Below are 25,403 nucleotides of genomic sequence, written 5' to 3' on the forward strand. Positions count from 1 at the left end.
GGGCCCCAAAAAATGGATTGGTTTGTGCAGTTTCTTTATTCTGTGATGCTCTTGGAATCCAAACTATTAGAGATTATCCCAAATGCATATGAATAAGCTTCTGTTGCCTAGGAACAGTCACGGGAGGGCTGGCCTTACTTAATATTAGATTAGGCTTGCCAACTCTCAGTATTGAAAATTGGATTTGAGTGGCAAAAGAAAATTATGGTAACAACGCTGAAATAGATGCTTTGATAACATTACTTGTTATGATTGGTCATCTATCCAACTCAAATTTCTAGGTGGCCGGTGCTTTGGTAGCTTGACATTGAATTGTTAGGTTCCTTTGCCTCTCTCTCCTTTTGGCATCACATAATAAATAACCCTGTTTCTCCCAAGATGTGAGCATAGTGTTTTTAAGATTAAAAGGCACATTGACATTTCCTTTTTTAAGGCTGTTATGTTTTGCAGATGAAATAAAATAAGTCATTAAACCATGGCTTTTAATGCTAAGATTTTTTTCCAGACATTAAATGGATTTTCATCTATTAGTTATCCTTTGTTGACCTTATACTTGAAAGTACTTGGCTTTTTGGTGATCATAAAAGTCGATACTGGTTTCTTCTAGATGCTCAGTGACCTCCACCCAAGAAGGGGGGTCTTGGAGAATTTTGTAGATGAATAATATAAGGAAATCGTGACTGGATTTTTAGTGCCTACAGCTACAATGTGTAATCTCCAAATACATATAAAATACAAAAGTAGACATTGTGAGAAGCAATATCTTGCCATCAGATTAGTAGCTAATCACTAATGATTTTGAGTTTAAAGTTTTACTAGTTCAGAAAATAATGGTCTTGGTAGCAACAGGGGCCATGCTGGCCGCCCAGCCCGTTTAAGTACACGTTGTAGGACAAATACTCCTAGGATGCTGGAGTTGGAGGGCTGTACAAAACACTCTTTACACATGTGCATTGACTTGTAGAGGAGCAGAGCTTCGTTACACAGCGCAGGGCAGCCCGTGCGCTGCTCGATCGTTCTCTTGCGTGTTTGCCTGACTCGAGTAGCTCTGTGCGGAGTAAATGCTCATGGCTCAAGTGGAGCGGGGGGGCATTTGGTGGCATTTGGCTGCCCCGGAGCAGATTTAGTTGCGGTGTAAGGGGAGGGGCCGGCGCTTGTGGAAACTGGCAGAGCCCGGTCTGCAGACCTTGGGCGCGGCTGCTCGTTGTGGGAGGGCCGCTGGGGCTCGGAGGCCAACCTGTGGCCGGGCGAGCAGCGAGCTCCGGGGCCCTCGAGTTAACGCGATGATTCCAGCGGGCGGCGGCCAGGGCCGCTGCGGTGACGGCCGGGGCTTCGATGGCAGCGTTTCCCCGGGGCGGCGCAGAGCGCGCGGGGACCCCAGAGCGGCTTCTCTTCGAGAATCTTCCGCTCCCCTCGCCCGTTGGCGGGCTGGGCCCGGGCCGAGTGTCTGGGGGGCTACCCCGACTCCAGCACGTGACAGATGGAAGGCCAGGCGGGAGGGAGGGGGAGTGGGAGGCATCAGTGCGCCTGCGCGCAGTGTAGCGTCGTGACGTCATGCGGGTGCGCACGCACGTTCCCCCCAACTGGTGGACACACGGTCCTTGTGAAGAGAAGGGAGGGGGGAGCCTCTCTCCCCGCCGGCGCACGGTAACTGCGGGGAACCGGGACGGAAGGTGGTGCCAGGACCGGGACTGACTCCTAGGTCGCAGCGCGCGCAGGGTCCGCGTGCCTCTCATGCGCCTCCTGCTGGCCGCGCCATCTGCGAAAATTAACACTGGGCGCAGCTGTGAGGCGACGGGGCCCGTGCGCGGGCAGCTGCTCGGGAGCCTGGAGGCAGCGCGAGGCGCCGCTCGGGTCCTGCTGTAGCGGGCACGTGGCACGGCTCCTCCCCCCGCATCCAGGCGGGGCAGGCGGGGTGGGTGGCGGGGGCTGGAAGGCGTGAAGCGCCTTCGAGTGATACGGGGCGGGCCGGGCCTTGTGCGCCAGCTCCGGCTCTGGCCCAGTTGCCCGCGGCTACGGCCGCGTAGCGCCTCCCAGCCTGCGGTCTCCGCTCATCCGATCACGGGGTTACTCGTCAGCGGCTGTAGGGGTCGGTGCGGCGTATCCGCTTCGCCCGGCTCGTGCTCTGGGATCAGCGAGGCGGAGTTTGCAAAGTCCCGAAAACGCGGCAAGGGCCGCTGCGACTCCTGGTAGAAGCTGAGGAGCTACCACCGGGGAGCCCAGCCTCGCAGACCCGAGGCCTCCAGTATCCGCCCAGAAGGCGTCTGCTTAACCGGCTCGTGGCCTTGGTTCCTGCCGAGCTCTGTGCTTCACCGACCCTGCCAGCAGCGGCCTTGAGCTCTGAGCTGCGCCGTCTCTGCCAGCCGCGGATTTGCAGCGCTTAGTTGCAGCGCGGTACCGCCCGACACAGCCACCCCGCGGCAGCCAGGCTCAAATGTTCCTGCTGACTTCAACAGCAGCGCTCAGCGCACATCTCCTGCTGTCATTGGGCCCATCTCGCTGGCTCTCGTTGGCGATTGGATGGAGATGAATATTAACAGTTCCTGCCATTATGGGCTTGTGACGTCGAGCGTGTTGCCAGTCACCCACAGTCATTTGCTTTTGTGGACTTTGGGAGAAATTTGTGCTTGAGCATGCAGATAACTGCACAGTGTTATGACTCTGCTTTGAGGATGTGAGTAGAGTCCTTCAACAGTGGCATGGATTGAACACATTTACAGTGTGCATATATAGGGAAGTATAGACTTCAGCACGTGTAGTTTGTATAGATTAGTAAATTATGTATTGATTTTTTTCAAATATGTGGCCTTAACTCTTCTCTACTCTTTTTCATATAACAGCTCCTGTCCTTTTTTATGTGTCACAGCGGTCAGCCATCACAGGTTTTATTGTAGAATCAGGGCAACATTTTCACAACACAACTGGGCAAAACTTGAAAAGCAATTTGTTTTTGTATTATTTAAGCCAAAAAAATTCCGCAATATTTTTAATGCATGTCACACCCCTACATTTGTTCACCCCAATTGCCTTAAAAAACGAACCTAAACCAAAAGAACTTGAAACTTAAGTATTTGAAGACCTACTCAGAATGAAAATGCATCCTCAAACTTAACTTTAACTTTGTGACTATTGAATGGTAAATGCAAGAAACTAAAACAAAACACAATTTATTTTAGGAAAGGAGAATATTAACACATTTGGGGTTGACTCCTTTCTTTCTGGCTCTGCTTCACATGATCAGCATGGGCATGCTGGTTATCCATGAAAAGTCTGGGGATCTTTTCAATTTGGGAAATACACCATAAATAAAATCTCCTGTTTTCATTTTAGTAGTTTGCACAGGATAAATGGAAACTATAAATCAGTAGTACAGTTTAGTTTTTGTGTATATATTTAAATATATATGGGGGAGGGGGATCTTGCTTGCTAAATCAAAAGCTGAGAATAGTTTTGAATATTTTCTGAATATGAATAACACAAATTGGAGGAATACACTTAGTTTTTTTAGTTTTGTTGGCAATTGTATTGTTGTAAATTCATTAATCCCTTTTGAAAACACAGGCACAGCCATTACAACTAATGACATTTTTTTCATAATATTGCATACAGGGACACCTTGCTCCCCTTTGTACAGGTTCACCCGTCTTCAAAGATAGTGGAATTACAGTATGTCTTCATGCCGTATTTACTGCATGCTAATTCTACAGTCTGTAGATGTCAGAGTTAATGACAGCTAACAGTTCTCTGTTGACTATACTTATTCTAGCCCTTTTCTGAAGATCATTTTTTAATTTTCGCTTTTCTTCTATATTATTATTGCTGTAGTGTATGAGTGTTTCAAAAACAATGTCTTTATTTTCAGAAAGCTCTTGTGAGGTCAGGAAGTGGCATTGTCCCCACTTTGCGGATGGAAAACTGAGACACAGAGAGTAAAGTCACAGGTGTCTACTAATTTTTGAGTGATCAAATTGAGATGATTAGAGCCTGATATTTGAGTATACTTATCACTATTAACTATTCTGTATAGTCAAAATACTATTCTCGTGGACTTCAGTTGTAGTTGAGAGTGCTCAGTACTTCTGCAAATCATATGGGGGGGGAGAGAGCTCACATTGGGCGTCTAGAAAAGGAGAAGCATAGTTAGTGACCGTCCTTGAAAAGTCTGGTTTAAATTCCTTGTCCAGCATTTCATAGAAACTCCCTGGTAGAGGCAGGGATAGAATCCTCTTCTATAGGGCAGCATTGTACTACCTTTTCGAAGAGACCAATCTTTTTTTTCCCCTGAAGTTCCCTGCCTCATTTGCTACAAATATTCCAACTTCTGCAACAAATTGAGGCCAGGGTCCTACAGACAACAGGCTCCTTCACTGCATAACTAATTCAACCCAGGAGTACAGTCCATCCAGTGCATTGCATGAGGCTCTGGGTACCGTGGAAAATGTTACGTGATTGTGTATACGTAAATGAGGAGCAAATTAGTTTTCCAGGCAACATTAATTTTGGCATTTCCTAACTTGAGGTGCTTGACTTTGCAACCTTCAGGTTCTTTTAATGAAGTTTGTGTGTGTAAATGTATTATAAAAATGTATTTAACCCAGTTTTCTTCAAGTAAAGGAGGAGTATTTTTGGTATATTGCATTTAATTACTGCTAATTGGGTCGTCTTCTTTGTTTCCAGGATGGTGAATACAGAGGACAGGCTGTCAGAACCATTTCAAATTTGCAGTTAATTTAAGAGAATTTACAGCACTGTCCATCATCATCATGGAGAAACAACAACTTGTGCTGGGTAACCTGGATAGTGGGGCAGTGTCTGGAGCAGCACCTGCTTTTTTTGTCATCCTGAAACAGCAGCAGGGAAATGGTAAATCTGATCAAGGAATTCTAGTAGCAAACCGGGATGCCTGTGCCCTCGCAAGTAGTGTGTCAACGCCACTAAAATCTAAAATAAAGACTTGCCTTCCAGCTGATTGTACATCAGGGAGCATCACTGTCACCTTGGACAACAACAGTATGTGGAATGAGTTCTACCATCGCAGCACAGAGATGATTCTGACCAAACAGGGGAGGCGTATGTTTCCATACTGTCGATACTGGATTACAGGCCTAGATTCCAATCTGAAATACATCCTAGTCATGGACATCTCTCCTGTAGATAATCACCGTTATAAATGGAATGGTCGCTGGTGGGAGCCCAGTGGGAAGGCAGAACCCCATGTTCTGGGACGGGTGTTTATTCATCCAGAATCACCCTCCACTGGTCAGTACTGGATGCACCAGCCGGTATCTTTCTACAAACTCAAGCTTACCAATAATACTCTTGATCAGGAGGGTCATATCATATTGCACTCTATGCACCGCTACCTTCCACGGCTTCACCTGGTACCTGCAGACAAAGCTACAGAAGTTATCCAGCTGAATGGTCCTGATGTCCATACCTTTACCTTCCCACAGACAGAGTTTTTTGCAGTGACAGCCTATCAGAATATCCAGATTACCCAGCTAAAAATAGATTACAACCCTTTTGCTAAAGGATTCAGAGATGATGGACTAAACAGTAGACCTCAGCGCGATATGAAGCAAAATAGTAGCTCAGAGCATGAAGGAGGTAGCATTTCCAGCTCTCCCAGCAATCTTGGCCGCCCTATTGAAACTGATGGATTAGATTTACAGCAGCGAGATCTTTTAGATTCTTCATTTAGTGGTCAGAATGCAATGGACATTGATTTGGAGAAAGAATCCTTCAATGCAGAACGTGATTTCCTGGGCTTTCTGGAGGCAGACCTGCCTTTTAGTGATATGCCCATCTTAAAACAAGAGGTATCTGAAAGGTAGGAGTAGTACATTTCATTTTTTGGGTGGGTTTGGGCTGTACTCTCAGTAAAATGTCAAATAGTGTGGTTTTTGCGGGTGTGGGGCGGGAGGAAAGCTGGATTTACATCCAAAGTTTGGTGGAACTGATGTTGAAGTTGGGTTTACAGAAGGTCTCTCTCATACATGGCCATTCATTGGTCTGGGGATTTCATCTTTGTTCTGCTGGACTGCTGCAGTACTACTGCATTCTGACTCATGACTCTGTTTGAGAGAGAAGCTGGGAGATCGCTGTTCCCTACAATTCATTTCAAACTGACAGGAACGTCAAATAGATCAGATTTTTAGTAATCAGAACCTACTGATCTTCCTTTTAGGGAAGCTTGAGGCCAATGAATGTGTTTGTCTTCCAGCTCCCATAAAGTACGTGAATTCATGTGGTTTTACCTAACATACCACCCTCTGAAACCTTTTCTCAGCAATGTACAGAACAGTTTAGCCCGTGCTGCTAGATGACCTGTACCAAGTGGACCCCCGTGTTCCTAACAGTTCCCATTAAGTGTACATGTGTTAGTGCAGCCTACTCAAGTGCTGCATTTTACCACACCTTCCACAGATTTCCCTAAGTAATGCAGCAGAGTGGTCTACACATACTGTCAATCTGCCTGTGCCAGCGTATCGTTGACATAGCTGGCACCTTGCAGGATGAGGTAAGCCTGATTTCTCTCCTCCCACATTCCTTGGAATATATGCCAGAGCCTAGCCTTCCTCTTAACTGGACATGTTCCCAGTTCTTTGCCAGTCAGTGCTGCAGAGAAGAGAGTAAGCTAATAGTGCAGATCACTGGTTTGCCAGTGAACAATCAAAATGACTATAATTCTATAGTGAAAGGTCACTGTTAAGTTAATAATTGACCTATGTGTGACATCGCTGTAAAGCTACTGCAGCAGAGCCTACTACTTGCAGTGCTTTTTAGAGCTAGGAGGGGTTCCCAAACATCTGTGCTCCTTTCATAATTTCAGCCTTTACTTTTAAAGAAAGCAAAGATGTTCCTTAGTCCCTTCGAGGTGGTCATTTTTCTGGGTAGCAATGAATAATTGTAAAAGTGGTTCTTTTCTAATCCTGTAAGGCCACCTGAACCTTGCAGCAGCTATACCTCATGAGAATGTTCAGACCATGTGGGGACACGGGATTATTACTGTCTTTATTTTGCAGCTTTTTCCAGTTTTGAGGAAGGCCAAATTGGAATTTCTCCTAATTTTCTCGTATATTTATAAAACAAAAGGCAGAACTTTCATAAGGAGAACCTCTAGGTCAGGGGACCTTTATCCAAACTAATTCTTTAGTGTAAGAGGATTCTAATTTTTTAAGAGCACCTATGATCAAGATGGAATGGAGTCAATGAAATGTGTTCTTATTATGTGTTTGCTGCTTTATTTTCAATATTACCTTTCAGAAATTTAGATTAAAAATAACACAGTTAAGGTTGTGAAAACATTTCTTAAAAATGATCCTTCTTCTTTAGCCTGGGCCACCATGAGTCCCAACAGACTTTAATTAGAACACCGAGCAGATTTCTTTGGAAAATGTTAAAAGTTTATAAGAGGCCTCAATCTAGCAGCTGGACACATTCAGGCACAAAGCTCTTTATTGAATATTCTCTTTATTTGGGCTGTAGGAATGTCCTGCATAATTTTAGGTAAAAACTACTTTATCTTGGTCTAAAAGTCCACAGAGTATTACAGAAATCTAAAAAATTTAAGTTCCCTAAATATCTCTCTCAGGGGTTTTGTCATTCGTGCTCTTTTCAACTTGACAAAAATCAGTTAGAAGGTGATGTGGAGATACCCAAAGGATTTATACAAACTGAACAGTTTGCTTCCTTAATCCACCTCTCACATCAGGGATTAAAAAAGACCAATGTAAAGATGAACAACAACCAGTGTTTCCAGGTATTTTTTTATTTTGGAGCCAGGAATTTGTTTTCAGCTCTGCGGGTCAGAGGTTGACACACATACTCTTTCAACAACAAATAATTAAATTTTCTCTTAAGACATAAGGTTTCCTAAGTCAGCAAATTTACAACACTTTCCTTTCTTCTTCATAACCGTTGTCACCTCAGACCAAAAACATCACAAATTCATACAAAAGGGGATACAACACAATAGGGATGTAAAAAGGCATTTAAAAATGTAACTGCTAAAAATTTTAGCAGTTACATAGTTGCACACAGTGTGGGCTGTACAGTATAAAGCTTAAAGAAGCTTTATATTGCAGAGCCTGCAGCGAAGCCTCTCTGAAAGCAGACTGGCAAGGGCTGATGGGCCCCACTCCTGGGTAGGGGGCTTCTCTGCTGCAGTGAAGCCACCTCCCCAGGATGGGACCAGCTAGGGCTTCTGGCGCTGCTCTCGGGGAGGCTTCGCTGAGGGCTCTGCAGCTGGCTCCCTGCCAGCCCTGCTTCATGGAGCCAGCATGTAACCTGCAGCGGGGTGAGGGGGACAGGTTCGTCATACACTGGGGTTGCTCTGACCAGCTTGCTGCAACAGGCCATGCTTGTTGGGGCGAGTAGGGACTGGCCCACCTTAGGCAGGGGCTGTTCCAGCCATCTACTCATATTGAACCCCGTAGGGCTGCTTCACTCTCTACTGGTTAACAGTTGAGACTTAACAGTTGTGGTTAAGGGTGAGGTTTCCTGGTTAATAGATTAACCATTTACATCCCTCCTAGACTAGAATATATAGTGTTTTCCTCTTCTATCATCTGTGATAATATATTTCTGTTAAAAATTGTAGAAATTGTGTACATATAGATGCTAGGGATTTGAACAAATAGTTGACTAATCGCTTTCCCCTGCCCTTGCTGCCTCTATCAGAGTCAGCAAGGGGGTGGGGGGAGAAGAGGAGCCCAGGGTCTGCCACAATGAAATGCTGAATGCAGCCCGGGGCCAGTGGGGACTCCCCCACTGACCCTGGGCTCCATGCAGCGGTGCCACTTTGATATGCTGCGGGTATGCAGGGCCAGCGTGGGAGTGCTTGCGTTCCGTGCTTACTGCAGCTCTTTCGCCTTGGAAGTGTAGCAACAGCCCTGGAGCTGTTGCTACACTTCAAAGGTGGAGGTGCCCTTTTTGACTAATCGAATAGTCAATGCAAATTGCATTGACTATTCGATTAGCCAATTAATCTAAATTTAACATCCCTAATAGATACATAGTATTTTTGTATGGCTACTCTTAGTACTACCCTCAGAACATTATTCAGGTATTTTCTTTACATTTTTAATATCCACCTTCACAGGAATAACAGTCTTCATTCACTTTCTACCTATGGAAACAACATTTAAAACTGGAAATATTATATGACTCCTTCCAGAGGTGGTTCCCCTCAACTTCATTCTGAATAAGTAACAAGAATTTTGCATTCCCTTTCACAACAAATGTTCTCCTCATTCTCTTGACTGGCAGTTAAGGGAAAATGCTATAACTCACTGTATCTCATTCTCATAGTTTATTGTTGGTTGTGCAGAACTTGCATATGTTATGTCTGCTCGGGACTTCATGTGTATGTTTGTAATAATATAATTCCAAGGTGTTGCATTTCTCAGAGCACATAATTTTAATTCCTAAACTAATTAATGGATTTCCTTGTAAATTTAAAAAAAAAAAATGCCAGTGTTTAAAAATTAGTGATTTAAGCTTTGGAAGGGCTGGGTGTATTTATTGTTTTATTATATAACTGGTTGAATGTTTGCTTTTAAATGTGAAATGTAATTCAGTCTTAACTATGGTGCCATGTTGGATACCACCATCATTTCTCTATTGGCTAGAGGAGTATTGTCTTTTGCTAAATCTAGCAGGGCCTTGATTTCCACAACCAAAGGAGATACACTGTAAGGAAGGATGTTTTTTGCCACATTGTAATTAGCTGTTAATTCCACTTTTTAAAACTTCTCTCAGGCCTTGTCTACATGAGAAAGTTGAACTAACTTATTTTAATCTGCTTAGAAATCTATTCTTATAAGCTCCCTCTTATATGCTCTTATTTCATTTTAAGAATGCCTCACTACAATATAGATTGTTGATTCTATATCAATATAAGTTAAATTGATATATGGTACACTTAAACTGATATAGTGTACCAGTTGTGTTCCACTAATTTACTTAAATCACTTTCAACAGCTTTCTCTTTCTTGCCGTTTCCTTATTCAGGGTCAGTGACTTTATAGCTTTTTTTTCTCAAATTCATGATCACGTGTCAGGCTATAGTGCAGACTGGTCTTTCTGAGGTCTGTTGTATATCAGTTAAAGATGGTGTATATTAAGATTAGGTATGTAAAGGGTTAATTGGTTACCCGTTAAGCATCACCTTTACAAGGTGATGCTTAATGGGTAGGCAGTCAATTAGCAGGCCTGGCCGGACTGGGGAAGCTCCCTGCCTGTGGTATAGTGTGCCAGGCTCATTCTGTCCAGAGAAACCTATGGTGCACTGGGCCTAGCCTGACCGGAGTAGCTCCCTGCCCGCAGGGTCCCAGCTAACCAGTTAGCTTTTTAAACGGGATTTTAAATCTCTTCTTGACATCTCCATTAATGAGATGTTCAAGACATGGAAAATATACACAACAGCAGCTAACTAAATGACAGTCTGTGTACCCAAACAACTTTAATCTAATACAGTAAATTACATTTTTAATTTTATCTTGTGCTTTTGATGCATCTTCTTTCTACTTTGTTTTTACTGCCCTCTGCAATTACTACTTTGGATTGTCATTTCTTTTTACATGTTCAGAAGTATAGGGGTTTTTGCTTCTCTTTTCTTCCATTCCCTTAAATCCTTTTCTGTTTCCTTGTGTTATTTTTGATACCTTTTAGATTTTTCTTACTTTTCTTGTCCACAAATATCTCTTGCCCTTAAAAAAAAAGCAATCCTTCTTCCATTTTATTCCTCTTGCTCTGTCTACCTAATTCAGTTTATGTAACTTAGTTTTAATGAGCAGTAATTACTGGTATATCTTAAGGAACTATTAGTTTTCCTTAAGAAGGGTATTACCATTTAAAGTTTAGTATTGTGTTCTTTCCCATATTTAGAAATCTGAAAATCTATGAGACTTTAAAATGTATTGTTATGTAGGATGCCATGAGGCTCACATTTTAGTGGGATATTGTTGAAATATAGAAAAAATGTCATGTAGTTAATTCATATATTATACCTGGTATTAGGAATGTTAAATTGCGATTAGTCGATAAGGGTGGGGCGTGGCACTCACTATCCTGACTGCACTTCTGCTTTTTAAATGTAGTAAGAGATGTCTGCGGCTATTACTGCATTTAAAAGGCAGCAGTGCAGCGGGGACCCCAGAGCAAGCGGAGACTGTTTGAATCCCCGCTCACGCTGTTTCCCACTGTGGGTACGTCTAGACTACATGCCTCTGGCGACAGAGGCATGTAGATTAGGCTACCCGACAGAGTAAAATGAAGCGGCGATTTAAATAATCGCCGCTTCATTTAAATTTACATGGCTGCCGTGTTGAGCCGACAAACAGCTGATCAGCTGTTTGTCGGCTCAGCGCGATAGTCTGGACGCTCCCCTGCCGACATCAAAGGGAGTTGTCGACAACCCAGGTATGCCTCCTGGGATGAGGCATACCTGGGTTGTCGACAACTCCCTTTGATGTCGGCAGGGGAGCATCCAGACTATCGCGCTGAGCCGACAAACAGCTGATCAGCTGTTTGTTGGCTCAACGCGGCAGCCATGTAAATTTAAATGAAGCGGCGATTATTTAAATCGCCGCTTCATTTTACTCTGTCGGGTAGCCTAATCTACATGCCTCTGTCGCCAGAGGCATGTAGTCTAGACGTACCCTGTGTCTCTGCATCTCCTGCCATCCCCTCCTCCCCAGCTGAGAAGATGCTGGGCGGGAAGCGACTAGTGGAGTAGGACTGAACTACCTGATAAGCCTATTCTTATTGGGTAGTTCACTAGTCGCTTACATCCCTACCTGGTATTAGAGAATCTCAAACTGTTGAACAAAGGATTCAAACAGGTAAGCAGTGAGGTGGTAAAGTTTGCGAATGATACCAAACTGTTTAGGATAGTCAAGACAGAAGCAGACTGCGAGGGACTCCAAAAAGATCTCACCAAACTGAGTGATTGGGCAACAAAATGGCAAATGAAATTTAATGTGGATAAGTGTAAAGTAATGCACATTGGGAAAAATAACCCCAACTATACGTATAGTATGAAGGGGGGGGGCTAATTTGGCTATGACAAATCAGGAAAGAGATCTTGGAGGTATCGTGGATAGTTCTCTGAAAACTTCCACACAGTGTGCAGTGGCGGTCAAAAAGGCAAATAGGATGGTAGGAATTATTAAGAAAGGGATAGAAAATAAGACACAGAATATCTTACTGTCCCTATATAAAACTATGGTACGGCCCACATCTTGAATACTATGTACAGATGTGGTCTCCTCACATCAAAAAAGGTATTTTGGCCTTGGAAAGGGTTCAGAAAAGGGCAACTAAAATGATTAGGGGTTTGGAATGGGTCCCATATGAAGAGAGGTTAAAGCGACTGGGACTTTTGAGTTTAGAGAAAAGGAGACTGAGGGGGGATGTGATAAAGGTAAATAAAATCATGAGTGGTGTAGAGAGGGCGGATAAAGAAACGTTATTTATTAATTCCCATAATAGAAGAACTATTATGAACTAGAGGACACCAAATGAAATTAATGGGTAGCAGGTTTAAAACTAATGAAAGTTCTTCTTCACACAGCGTGTAGTCAACCTGTGGAACTCCTTGCCAGAGGAGGCTGTAAAGGCTAGGACTATAACAGAGTTTAAAGAGAAGCTAGATAATTTCATGGAAGTTAGGTCCATAAAAGGCTATTAGCCAGGAGATAGAAATGGTGTCCCTGGTCTCTGTTTGTCAGAGGCTGGAGAAGGATGGCAGGAGACAAATCGCTTGATCATTGTCTTCGGTCCACCCTCTCTGAGGCATCTGGTGCTGGCCACTGTTGGCAGACAGGCTACTGAGCTACATGGACCTTTGGTCTGACCCAGTACGGCCGTTCTTATGTAAACATCACAAGAAGTTGCTAAGAGGTTAAATTTGTATCCTTCAGCCTTCTAATGGAAACCTTTGGTTCTCGTGATAGCCATATGTATAATAATTAGACATTAATTTAATCAATTTTTAAATTATTTAAGTGTTGTAAGAAGTTCATTCTGCTAAAGATTTTTTTTGAGCTATTTAAACTTGACAGGTGATCTTATTGCTGGTTTGATTCCTGCACTTTAGCAGAGCTCTTCTAATCCTGCATCTTTTTTCCATGATCCCTGCCCCCAAAGAGTTGACAACAGTGAGAAGCAACCTAGGCTAGTGAGTGGGCCGCATGAGTGGCCCTCTTTCATCTCAGTGGGCTGCAAGACTGTCATAACCAAGATTGTCTCCCAGGAAAGGGCAGTTTTGCTAACTACAACCTTAACTTGCTAATTTTGCTAGAATTTGTGGGATGTGCTGATTGAACCATAGCAACACTTTGATTGGATGCAAAGAGGAGCACACAGCTCTCATAATGTTTGTACAATAAGCGTGCCCTGGCTTTAAGTGTATGTTGCTTTTGTAATAGTGGGAAGGAAAAAATACCCTATGTGGACAAAAACTAGAAGAATCTGGCAAGCCTGTGCAATGATAAACAAAATGTCTCATGGGCCACACATAGAATCCCAATAGACCACAGGTTGCCCACCGCCGGTTTGCAATCTAATGACACTCCAGCAATCAGCATTGTGGAACTGCTAGAGAAATAGGCTTCTGGATTGACCTGATGAAGTGAGGCTGAATACTTTACTGTTTTTAGTCAGATAAAAGGATGTGATTGTGCTTTTGTTTTGTTCCATCTTATGTCTAAGGCTCTTAACACAGAAGATCAGGTGAATCCTTTTCTTCCTAGAAAGCCACTGTTTTTTTTCCCCTTGATGTTCAAGATTTATGGAGTGAAATTTCAGGTGACCTACCTATAGGCTTGCTTCTGAAATTCCAACTAGCATTTGCTAAGATTTATTGTGGAAAAAAGCCCCTGTTAATTCCAAATTGTATTTTTCAAGTGCACTTCTCCATGGCTAGATGCCACATTTAGGATGGAATAAGGATCTCAACACATTACAAAGGCAATTTCCCCTCTGAATATTTACATCTCTGGACCAAATGACCCACTCTGACTTGATTAACTTCATTAACATTATCAACTTTGTGTGTGTGTGTGTGTGTGTGTGTGTGTGTAATATACACTCCTTCTGTAACTTACATCCCTGTTCATCTGATGAAGTGGGTTTTACCCACAAAAGCTTATGCCCTAATAAATCTGTTAGTCTCTAAGGTGCCATAGGACTCCTTGTTGTATTTTGATAGTGTTTGCTAAACTGATGTTAACCAACCCGTATTTACCTCCCAAAACAGCCTGTTTATAGGAGTGAAAATGCTCCTGCAGTTGCAGTTCTCTAATACCTGTCCATGTTTTGTTTTCACTGACACTCATTTCAGTTCAGACTAAGGCAGTTGACTTTATTGGAGTTACTCTGAATTTACAGTAGAGTAATTGAAAGCGGAATTTAGCTCAGATTCCAAATGTGCAGGGAGATTTTGTCCTGTACATATTAGAATTCCAGTTACATTTAAATATCATTCTGATCTAGAAGGAGAGGAGTGCTACTATCTAAAATAAGAAATCACCATATTGTGTGGAGCCCATGTGATGAAAAAAAAACAGATGAGAAGGCAGAATATATTTTCTTGAATGCTAACTATTATGCTAAAAATGAAAGTTTGTCGTCATTAGCAGTAGTTGCTTTAAAGTCACACTCAAACTTGGCTGACCTCAGTGTTATTCTAAAGTCCCTTCCCAAAGAGGGCTGAGAATTATAGAGGGAGATGTTCTGGTAAAGTGGTATCTTCTTGCTATGAGAACCATTTACTTGTGCAGTATGGAGGAATCTGTTTGAGGGAAGGAAAATACACTTTGATATAACAGTATATCTCTTAATTTTTTTGAATTTTGTATTGTTCATCTGTGTGGTAAAGTGTTTGTTTTCTTCCTCCAGTCCTATCACTAGCAGTTATGAAAGCAGCTCCCGGATAGCATCCCCATTGGATCCAAATGGACACTTCAATGTGGTCATTAAAGAAGAGCCAGTAGATGACTATGAGTATGGGTCAAGTGTGTGCGGTGAAGGGATAACTGTGAAGCAGGAAGACACAGATGAAGAAACAGATGAGTATTCCAATAGTGACAGTGATCCCATACTAGAGAAACAACTGAGAAAACACAGTGAGATAGACAGAAAAAATGCAGGAATCAGGTCTACCAAACGAATGCTGGCTAATCCTTCAGGTGTTGCCAAAGCTAAAATGTTAAAATTGGATAGTGTAAAAATGCCTGTAGTCTATCTAGAACCGTGTGCAGTCACCAAGAGTACAGTAAAAATCTCTGAGCTGCCACAGACCATGCTGTCCTCTTGTAAGAAGGATAAATCCACAATGAGTGCAATATTGGAATCCTTACCTGTTTGTTTTGAAAATCATAAGGACTCTTGCTTTGACACAGTAATGGAAATTGAGGAAAGAGCTGTGAAAAACCAGTGCTCTGGAAATAAAGTGACACAAAAATACTGTTCTATCAAAGAGGCACCATGGACAGTATCTAAATCATCTAGTTTCAAGCTTGGATGCTCTACAAGTGGCCCTTTTTCAGCTAAAGATGTTGTTGGAAGGAAAAAAGCAGGTGTACTAAGGAATTTCATGTCCCAGAAAGGAACTGGTGCTAATCAAAATCCTATGTCATCAGGCCCAAGTAGAAGAGGAAGGCCACGGAAGCTAAAGATCTCTAAGGCTGGACGACCTCCTAAAAATATAGGAAAGAATGTAGTGACAAGCAAGAATACCTCCCTGGGACCAGGAAGTGTCTTTCCAAATGTTAAACCAGATCTTGAGGATGTGGATGGAGTTCTTTTTGTGTCCTTTGCATCCAAGGTAAATTACTCTTCCTTTAATGTCCTCAATAAAACTTAATGGCTACATCTAGACTGGCATGATTGTCTGCAAATGCTTTTAACGGAAAAGTTTTTCTGTTAAAAGCATTTGCGGAAAAGAGCGTCTAGATTGGCACGGGCGCTTTTCCGCAAAAGCACTTTTTGCGGAAAAGCGTCCGTGCCAATCTAGACGTGGTTTTGTGCAAGAAAACCCCGATCGCCATTTTCACCATCGGGGCTTTTTTGCGCAAAACAGTTTTCAGCTGTCTACGCTGGCCCTTTTGTGCAAAGCTTTTCCGGAAAAGGGCTTTTGCCGAACGGAAATGTCAGAGCATTTGCGCAAGAAGCACTGATTTCGGACAGTAGAAAGTCAGTGCTTTTGCGCAAAATCAAGCAGCCAGTGTAGACAGCTGGCAAGTTTTTCCACAAAAGCAGCTGCTTTTGCGGAAAAACTTGCCAGTCTAGACGCAGCCAATATGTTTAGAAGAAGCAGTGGCTTTACTTAAGCTCCTTAGTGGTTACAAGCTAAAAACAATACATTTCTCCTACCAGGCTGTTGCTTGTGGGATCCCAGAAAAAGTTGTTTTAAATGTTTGTTTTTGTAGCACTTCTGTGTTTTGCTACCTTTGTAGCATGCTTAGTTCTCACTGACTCAGAGAGAATGTGTGATTGGGAACTGGAGTTGGATGCACAGAAATGCAAAGCACTAGTATTAGGCCACTCTAATTATCTGTTCTAATGGTATGACTATTGTCTAACTTGTGTTGAGATGAGCATTTTAAATGTGAAGTATTTTACATTTATATGAGGCTCTTTTTGCATGTAGGAAGCTCTTGACATTCATACTGTTGATAGAGTTGGAGGAGAAGAATCACAAAATGTACAGACTCCCTCGCTAGCTACAAGTGAACCAGGTAACACTCAATAACCTTAGGGGGGAAAAAGGAGGCGGGAGGGGGGGAGAATTTGGGTGGTTTGGCCTCAATAAAAGAAAGTTTAAAGACAAAGTAGGAGATACACTATTCATTTAAATAATTATCAGTTTTGCATAGCACACGGTATCTCATTGTGTATATATAATACCTTTTATTCTCTGAGCAGGTTGTCGAGCAAGAATACACTTGCTGGAAAAAGAACTCTTAGAAGATCTGAAGTCCTTAAGGCATAAGCAAGTGATACATCCTTGTCTCCAAGAAGGTATATATGTAAAGCTCTCTGGAGTGGAAACTGTTTCAAACTGTTTTAATACTGTGTAACCACAGTAGGGGCCTGAGTTGGGGGTGGTTCTTCGAGTATGTTTCACTGTGAATCCTACTGTAGGTGCTCATGTGAATGGGATCAGAGACTTTTGAACAGAAATGTCTGATGTGGCGACCGATGCTTCCTATGGCAGCTGAATGAGGACATAAATGGCACAGCTACAGCAACCCTCCTTCAGTTTACCTTAAATGAATCTCTACCCTGGGCAGTGAGATTGATTTATCACCTTGCCTCTGCTTTTGTGAGAAAGGAAAGGATAGGGAGTGGAAAAGCATAGTTTCACCTTAGGATATAATGTTTAATACCTGTTTGTCAGCTATCCCAGTGGAAAGGGGCAAGGAAGAAAGGGGGTCTTCATCCTATCCTAGAACTGAAGAGATGAATATGTACACGAGTCACCTCATTTTCAAGAAGATATGCTTGCCTCTGTGATCCCACATCTTTTGACCCATGAGTGATTCGTGGCTCTTGACTTTTATGTGCAGGATGCATTTCCATATAATTATCCACCCAGCTTACGATACATAATTAAGATTCATGGTGAGCCAAATCTTTACAAGTAGAAAGTACTGCCATTCAAACTCTTCATGGTACCAAGAATTTTCATGAAGTTTCAAAAGGTAGTGACTGCTCATCTAAGAAGGTAGTAGGGATGTAAAAAAATTGATTAATAATGTAAATATGTAACTGTTAAAAATCTTAGCAGTTGCACAGTTACATGCTGCAGGCTTGCCGGAAGCCTGGATGTGCTGGCAGCCTGGATATGCTGACCCCCACTTCTGGGGAGCCAACTGTCAACCAGCAGGATGGGGTAGCAGCCGGCTCCTCAGGAGCAGGGCCTGGAGCCGGTGTGCTTCCAGGGAGCCAGCTGCACTGTGGGCTCCACAGTATAAGCTTTGTACTGCAGAGTCTGCAGTGCGAGACAACAGCTGGCTTCAGCACACCGGCGGCTGGCCATGCTCCTGGGGAGCGGGGCTGGGAGTTGGCTAGCAACCATAATATAAACCGTTTAAACGGTTACACTCTTTCATCCCAAAAAAGGTAGCACATTCATGTATACCCTTACCTGGATGATTGGCTGATGGAGGGCAGATCCCAGCAGGACATGTCAGCAAGCCTGAAATCTGTCCTCTTTATTCCCTCAGCTAGGCCTCATGGTGAAAATCATTTTATTTCATCACAGAGTCTTGATAAACTTGGGTAAGCAAGAGCATACGTTCTCCAAAGGACAACTTCCTCTCAATGTGCCTGCTATTTCTTAGCTTTGAATTTTACCTGACTACAATGTTATGTATGTGTCTGTGACTGATAGGGCCTTATGTGATCAAGCACCCATATGTGGCTGCTTGCCAGACTTCACCAGTTATCCCTTCAGCTGTGGCTCTGCTGAATCTCTTTTCCAACAATACACCAGATGAATAAGGAGTTTGTAATTCCACCAGTCATCACAGAACTGAGATAGTGGAAGGAACCCAAAAAATGCATGAGCTCCCTTCACCAGCCAGGTGTGAGAGGCATCCACAGAATGCAGGTACTTTCCCCTCATTCCCTGATAGTCTGGGAATGGGATGAAAAGCAACCTGTGCCCAGAGCGCAAGGCTGCTGCCCTCACCCTCCCAAAATTGCACCCTTGGTCTCTCCATGTATATTGGTTCCAGTCTCTCTCCCCGCCCACCCCTCCCCCCACCCTCCTTGCTGCTGCCTCTTGGGTTGGGGAGGGGAAGGCAGAGCCGGTGTTTGTGGAGAGCCAAACTCCTCACAGGCACCAGCTCCTCACAGGCACCAGCTTCCTCTCCCACTCCTCCCATGCTGCAAGCGGGGAGTGTATGTAGTCAACAAGATTAATCAATAAGCCCAGATGTATTGCTTAATTGTAATGTTGACTGCATGTTGACATCCCTAACTTCACCACCCTCCTAATTAAATAGCTTTTCCTAACATCCAAGCTAGATCTCCCCCACTGCAACTTGAGATCATTGCTTTTTGTTCTGTCATTTGCCACCTCTGAGAATAACCTAGCACCATCATTTTTGGAAACCACCTTCAAAACTACTCAGTGCAGATCTTGGTAGATAACATGTAGATGATGCACTATGTGAACAATCAAGTAGTGCACACTTGGTATCTCCTCTGGAAGCTATTAAGTGTGGTCATGCCAACATGTGGTAAACCATTCGTTCTTCAACCTGTCTGATAATTTGTTTACCACACATGCGTGATTGCTATGGAAGTTGTTCATAATGCTGGTATTCCTATCTCCCTCCCTCCCCCCGTTAGAGGATGCCTATGATTGGCTTGTTGGCCACCAACATCAAGTGCCATATGATTTTGTTCCAGACGGCACAGGTCTGGGGTCGTTACAGCATGCTTTCTTTCTGCAGTGAGTGATTCTGTGTCCCGGGGTAACACTCACAATGAAATAAGACAGTTATCTTTCTACTGAGTTCATAGCTGAGATGGTTTTGATTGACTGACCTCTTACAAATAGCCAGCTCACAAATTGCCCAGATCTGATCTCTCTTCACCATGGCTGAATACTCTGTGTAGACCCAAACTCATTGCAAACTGATGGTGGAGTGTTGGTTGGTTGAGTATTACAGACAGAAATCTGCTTCCTACAGGTCCAGGAAATCCTGATACAGAGCAGGAAGACTTATTCAGCTCAATTGAAGAGCCTTTCTATAGAGGCTGCCCAGCATAGCCTGGAGCTGGTCCCAGTTCTCTGTATTGATGATCACTGGCTACCTATTTCATTTAAACAGACTAGCCTTTGATTCAGTACTATTAAGATCCAGCTTGCAACATTTTCAGCTTGCCATTCACCTAATTTGTTTTGCTTGGTCTTGGCTCATGCAACACTATCACAGTTTTTCAGAAGGCTTTTTCATACCTACCAGCCTTGTCAGGACTGTGGCAATGCCCCGGCTGTTCCCCTTGGGTCTGTCACTACTGGTGGATAGTGTTAGCCTCTGAGGCTTCCTGGGGCCCTCCAGATGGCCTCTTTCTCTTTATTAGAGGCAGGAGCCACAGCCTACTGAGCCATACTCACTGCGGGCTAGTTCATAAGTTTGGAATAAAATCCCCTCTGGAGTCCTGATCTAACTTCTTGGAGCAGATTTTTGTGATGTTCTGGAGAGGTTTTGGGGGAACCCAGGTCTGCCCATTTCTCCAGGTTCTGGCCCAGGGACCCTTAGGCAGTAGCAACAGACAGGGTTACTGACACACTCAATCTGACAGCTTTTCCCTGGTTTGCTTCCCGCAAACAGTCCTTCCCAGTAATTTTCTTTGGTACTTGCTCATCAGTCCTCAGCTCACACCCACACAGCAATTCTACATCACATTTCTTCCTTCCTATCCTTCAGTCTTTTCCTTCCCCATTTTCTTGCCTGGGGGGAGACCTTTTAAAGCAGCTCCACAGACCTTAATTGACTTTAGGTGTCTAATTAGCCTATAACTTCTAGCAAGCTCTAATTGATCCCAGGTGCCTGACTGATTATGCTGCTCTTTGGCTTGGCTTCATTGGATCATTTGTAGTGCCTATCACTTTAGTTAGAGGTGTGAGTTAGCACCAAATGGTTAGGGTTAGGGATACTGTGATGCTAAAACTTCACCCAAAATTAATTCTCATTTAATCTAAATAAGTCTTCCCAAAATTACACTCAACACTAGAAGAGAAATTGCATATGCTAGATGTGTGCAGGTCTTTGCTTTATTAAATAAACAGGACCAAATTGTCCAGTCTCTCAGTGTATTTCTGGCAAGGTATACCAGGTATTCTTAAGGTCAGGCCATCTCTTCGCAGAGATTAAAAAATGGATAACACATCTCACTTATTACCAGGTGGCTGACGTGCTTCTCCCACTGAACATTAAAGCTCTTTCCACGAGACTGTAAGCAACATCTTTCTCTTGCTTCAGAAATGTGCTCTTACCAGAAATCTGCAAAACATTAGTGTAGCCCACTGACCTTGTCAAGCATTTTACTTTGAGTCTAACAGCTGGTTCTGATGCCAGGCTTGGGAGAGCAGTTCTTCCATTACTGTATTGATGGATGCAGCTGAAATGACTTGTTTCTCACCATCCTGAAAGGATTATGCTTGCCAGTCACCTCTAGTGGGATCTGCTTTCACATGCTCCAAGATGATAGAGGAAACTTCCCATAGTGCCACTTTTCTTTGAGATGTCATGGTGGATCCCATGATCCACTCTTCATCCATGCCTTTTGGAGTTCTCAACTGTCACTGGCTTCAGGTTGGAGGGAACTCCTTGAAGGTGGTGATCATTGCCTTGTGTGCCTTCCTACAGGCATGTGACAAGGTACAGGGCACATGAATAGCCCTGAAGAACTCCAACAGAATGCATGATGTACAAGGCAATTTCAGTGGGATCCACAGTTAGCTACAATATTTCAAAGGACTACAGCTACTGTAGGTGAAGTAACTGTTCTTTTATTTTTGTATTACCTCAGTCCCACAAATAAATAATTGTCAGTTTCATGGCTGTGAAGAAATTAATATTACACATGAAATTAAAAAAAAGACCTTGCTTGGCAGGCTTGAAGAGAACTCTGTTCAGGGTTTTTTTCTTGATGCTTTTGTAGTTTTAATCTTAACATAAATTGATGTACCATTCTGGGATGAGATGGGGACTTTTCCCATGTTGGTTTAGTCTGGAACTTTTCAGAAAAAAATTCCCAAAGCACAATATGTACATATTCCAATTTAAATAAATTTGCACATACACAAGGTCACTTTTATAACCTGTATCTTAAGTTATTCAGGTGTACATCTCCAAATGAACCATGTTATTGACTGACTTACTCCCCTTTTCCTGCTGCTTAAAGTGAGAGTAAATATTTTTTGATATCATATTCATGTGCATTTCAGTCAGATGCGTACATGGAAGCCAGAAGATTTTTTGAATAGCAGCAACTGTCAGGTCAGCTCAGGCACCCCTTGGAATAGCACTGAATATGGTGCTTGAGATATAGCCTTGCTGATCTGCCAATCCCCGGTTCCTTCTTAACGCTCAGTGATGGCAGCTAGAATATCTTGCTCTTGCTAAAAGTAAGTGCTCCTAGTTTTCCACAGATAATAGTTCATAGTTGTTTCTAGTTAGGAAGAAGAACCCCGTTGCTTTCCTGGCCCTCGGCCAGGGTGTGCCTTGGTCCCTGGTGTTTAAAGCTTGCCAGACTTGTGGCAAGTTTATGCCAAAAAGTGATCCCCCACAGACTATATGTCAAGCATCTGGGAGAAGGTCACCAAAAAGAAAAGTGTTGCAACTGCAAAAGCTTTCACCCACGGACACTGAAGGATCATTAGCAGAGACTCAGGATCCTGCTCATGAAGGCCACACTTCATCTCCAGTCCAATCTGGGGCCGGCTAACCCGACCCATAGCAACTCTTCCTCGACGCAGAGCACTCTGGCGCCAGTCACATGTTATACAGTGCTGAATAGGGACTGGTATCGGCACGGCAACACCATAAACAGTCAGTTCAAGTCTGCCTCCCTGGTGCCTCAGAAGAAGCAGAGGCATGAGAGGGTTTGATCCTCCAGCCCTCAGAGGAAGCAGGCTGCTACAGCGAGGCACCATCCACAGCAGCAACAGACCAAGACTACTCTTGTGCATACATTGACTCTTGCCCTGCAGGAGGTCCTGGACTGACATGGCTGGTTTCAACTCCCACCTACTTCAAAGACCTTAGAGGCAGCTTGGGAGTTGATACATATGATGGCATTGGGCTCTTAGAGAAGTGAAGAGGAAACCTGTGTTGGCCAGACAGACAATGCCATCTCATGGCAAGCCCTTACCACTACCGTGTTGTTCACCGTCTCTGGTGAGGCCTTCCCCGATGCAGATGAGTCATGATGCTACATTGTACGGATCCCCAGGGTGCCATCTTTTGGCATTGTCCAGCACTGCACCACCTTGGTCCTCTGCTTCTGAAATTGAATCTGAAGAGGAGATCCAGTATACAAGATCAAGGTCTGGGCGCCGCCACCACCAGTCCCCTTCAGGGCAGTGGCCTCCTTCTTGGAACCCAGTACCATATTTAGCTCTCTCATAATCCACAGCAGCAACAGACCAAGACTACTCTTGTGCGTACGTTGGCTCTTGCCCTGCAGGAGGTCCTGGACTGACATGGCTGGGGTTTTTTTTTGCCATTGGTACTTGTCCTGGCACTGGGGGGCAGGCAGCATAGCCTCCACAGGCAAAATGGGACCTCCTAAGCATGAGGGCAATGATTAGGCTCAAAATCCTGTTGTCTTCTTATCTTCATCACCGAGCTAAGCAGTGTAGGATTCCTCTGTTGCTGCAGACCTGGAGGACAACGGGTCTGTAGTGAGGCTGAGTGGCCACCCACTGACCTGGAGAGGGAAGAGCTCCTCTACCAGCCATCTTGGGCAGATCCTGGCCCCATCCACTCACCTGACCAGAAGCTGGTAGTGTAAGAAGCCAGCCCAGGAGCTCAGTCAGGCCCCAACCACCAGAGGAACCAGATGCCTTCCATGTGCTCCCAAACTGGGAGGCTGCCGAAGACTTGCAGGAGACTGAGAACTGGCCTCGACCACCAGGGCCTCCTGCAGACTTTGGGAGGAACTTCAACCCCTGCTGGAGATGTCAACCCCCAACTCCCTAGAGGACCTGCTGGAGGCCCAGATATATTGTTAAGGTTTTTCCCCACTCTGGCACTCAGAGTACAGAAGGTGGGGGCCCACAAAGACTTTAAATATACCATGCTTCTATAGGTCCTGGTTACAAAAACTACCCCAGTGTCACAGATTCACTGACTTTGTGGGAGGGGGGGCAGTAGCTGCCACCATTAAGTGATTTTATCCCTAAAAGCAGGGGTGAACACTTGAATTCTCCCCCAGGAGTTCTTCAGCCTCTTTTGCCCCAAAAGAGCTTGGGAAAAGAAAAAAGGAAAAACAATCTGCAGTTTCTGGTAGCTGACCTCCCAGTCTCAGGCAGGCAAATACACAGAGACTCCTGGTACTCTCCAGGACAAAATAATCAAATCATCACCTTAAAGTTACTTTTATTACGAAACAAAAGATATACAGTAAAATCTGTGTTCTCCAGAATACTCGGGATTAGGGCATTCCGGTTATCTAAATATTCTGGTTATCTGAGGGTCCCATCAACCTAGGAAAAACCAATGGACAATAATAGTAAAACTCAAGTTTTTAATATTGGTAGTTTTTGTAGTGTGAGGCAGTTGGTCTCACATTTCTATTTTGAGTTAAAGATGATTAGTACTTCTTAAATAAAAAATTGTTAAGCCAATCATGGTAAGCCAGGCCTATGTGCCTGAAGATGTGACCGTATTGTGGCTGGGGGCAATGCTGGTTAACAGAGTGCCAGATAACAAAGGTTTTACTGTACTTGATAAAGCATACTTGGCTGTTAAATGTTACAGAGCAACTCAGGAAAACAAATTAAAATGCAGAGAGAATATCTGGGAACAATTCTTAGATGGTAAATGGGGAGGGGAGGCATAGATTCATACAGAGCAGTTCAAACCAAACCACAAAATAAAGAAAATACCCTGATTGCAATTAGTTTCACCTTTTTCCCTTTATTTACTCACAATCTTCTCTTTGTTCAGTCCACTTCTATGCCCCAAATTCCTTGGAGGCATGGTAGTCCTGCCTGGGTTTAAATCATTCTGTGTGTCTTGATTCCTGGTTTAACTCTCCCACACAAAGAAAACAGGCAAGTTGTTGATATCCAATTCAGATTTTAACACTGTCTCAATTGGTTCTGCTGGCCCCTTGCTAGGTGTCGTACCTTGGTGTTTTCGTACCTCGGTACCTTCGGTGGTCTGGACTGTCAGTGTCAGCGTCGTCTGGTCAGGGTTGTCCTGGCGCGCTCCTGACAGGACCTCTACTCCGTTGTTAAACTTTCGGCTGCATGCATAACAATCGGTACTCCCTTTATCTAGAGTGTTAGACCCCGTGCACTTGGGTCAACACAAGAGATCTCTGAGAGGCCCCGGAAACGACAGATGCAGGCAAGGTTTGAAATCAATCGAGCAGGTTTATTGTCAAATGCGAAGCTCTACCAGTTGATAACAGAGATCAGTACAATGTTACACCACTGGGCACTATGGCCCGCGTTGACAAGGTACCAACACCGGGCAGGCCTATTGCCATATAACAAATATTAACAGCAGTTAGTCAAAGTTAAGCTACTGTGCACTCTGTAAGTTTAGGCAATGACACCTGCGGTTCAGGCGCCTAGTGCGCCCCCCCCCCAAGGTCGGCCGGAGAGCACCCTCTGCGGTGTCCTTTTATAGACAGGTACAAAC

The 25,403-nt window shown here is 43.8% G+C and overlaps 1 protein-coding gene across 13 annotated transcripts in view; it reads left to right on the forward strand.

The window, feature by feature from the left end:
- Positions 1-25,403, forward strand: part of LOC102449777 (MAX gene-associated protein) — a 256,194-nt gene that overhangs the window by 163,414 nt on the left and 67,377 nt on the right. For 4 of the 13 annotated variants that reach the window (XM_089778499.1, XM_089778505.1, XM_089778504.1 and 1 more), the window contains exons 1-5: positions 1,316-2,674; positions 4,678-5,830; positions 14,905-15,832; positions 16,658-16,745; positions 16,933-17,028. In XM_089778499.1, the coding sequence (XP_089634625.1) occupies positions 4,764-5,830; positions 14,905-15,832; positions 16,658-16,745; positions 16,933-17,028 (2,179 nt within the window). In that variant the 5' untranslated portion in view covers positions 1,316-2,674; positions 4,678-4,763. Of the gene's footprint in view, positions 1-1,315; positions 2,675-4,677; positions 5,831-6,431; positions 6,521-14,904; positions 15,833-16,657; positions 16,746-16,932; positions 17,029-25,403 lie in introns of those variants that run through there. The other 9 variants (XM_089778506.1, XM_089778507.1, XM_089778509.1 and 6 more) reach the window with 4 other exon arrangements.

Source organism: Pelodiscus sinensis, chromosome 5, assembly GCF_052426305.1.
Source record: "Pelodiscus sinensis isolate ZL-2025 chromosome 5, ASM5242630v1, whole genome shotgun sequence".
Taxonomy (NCBI): Eukaryota; Metazoa; Chordata; order Testudines; family Trionychidae; genus Pelodiscus; species Pelodiscus sinensis.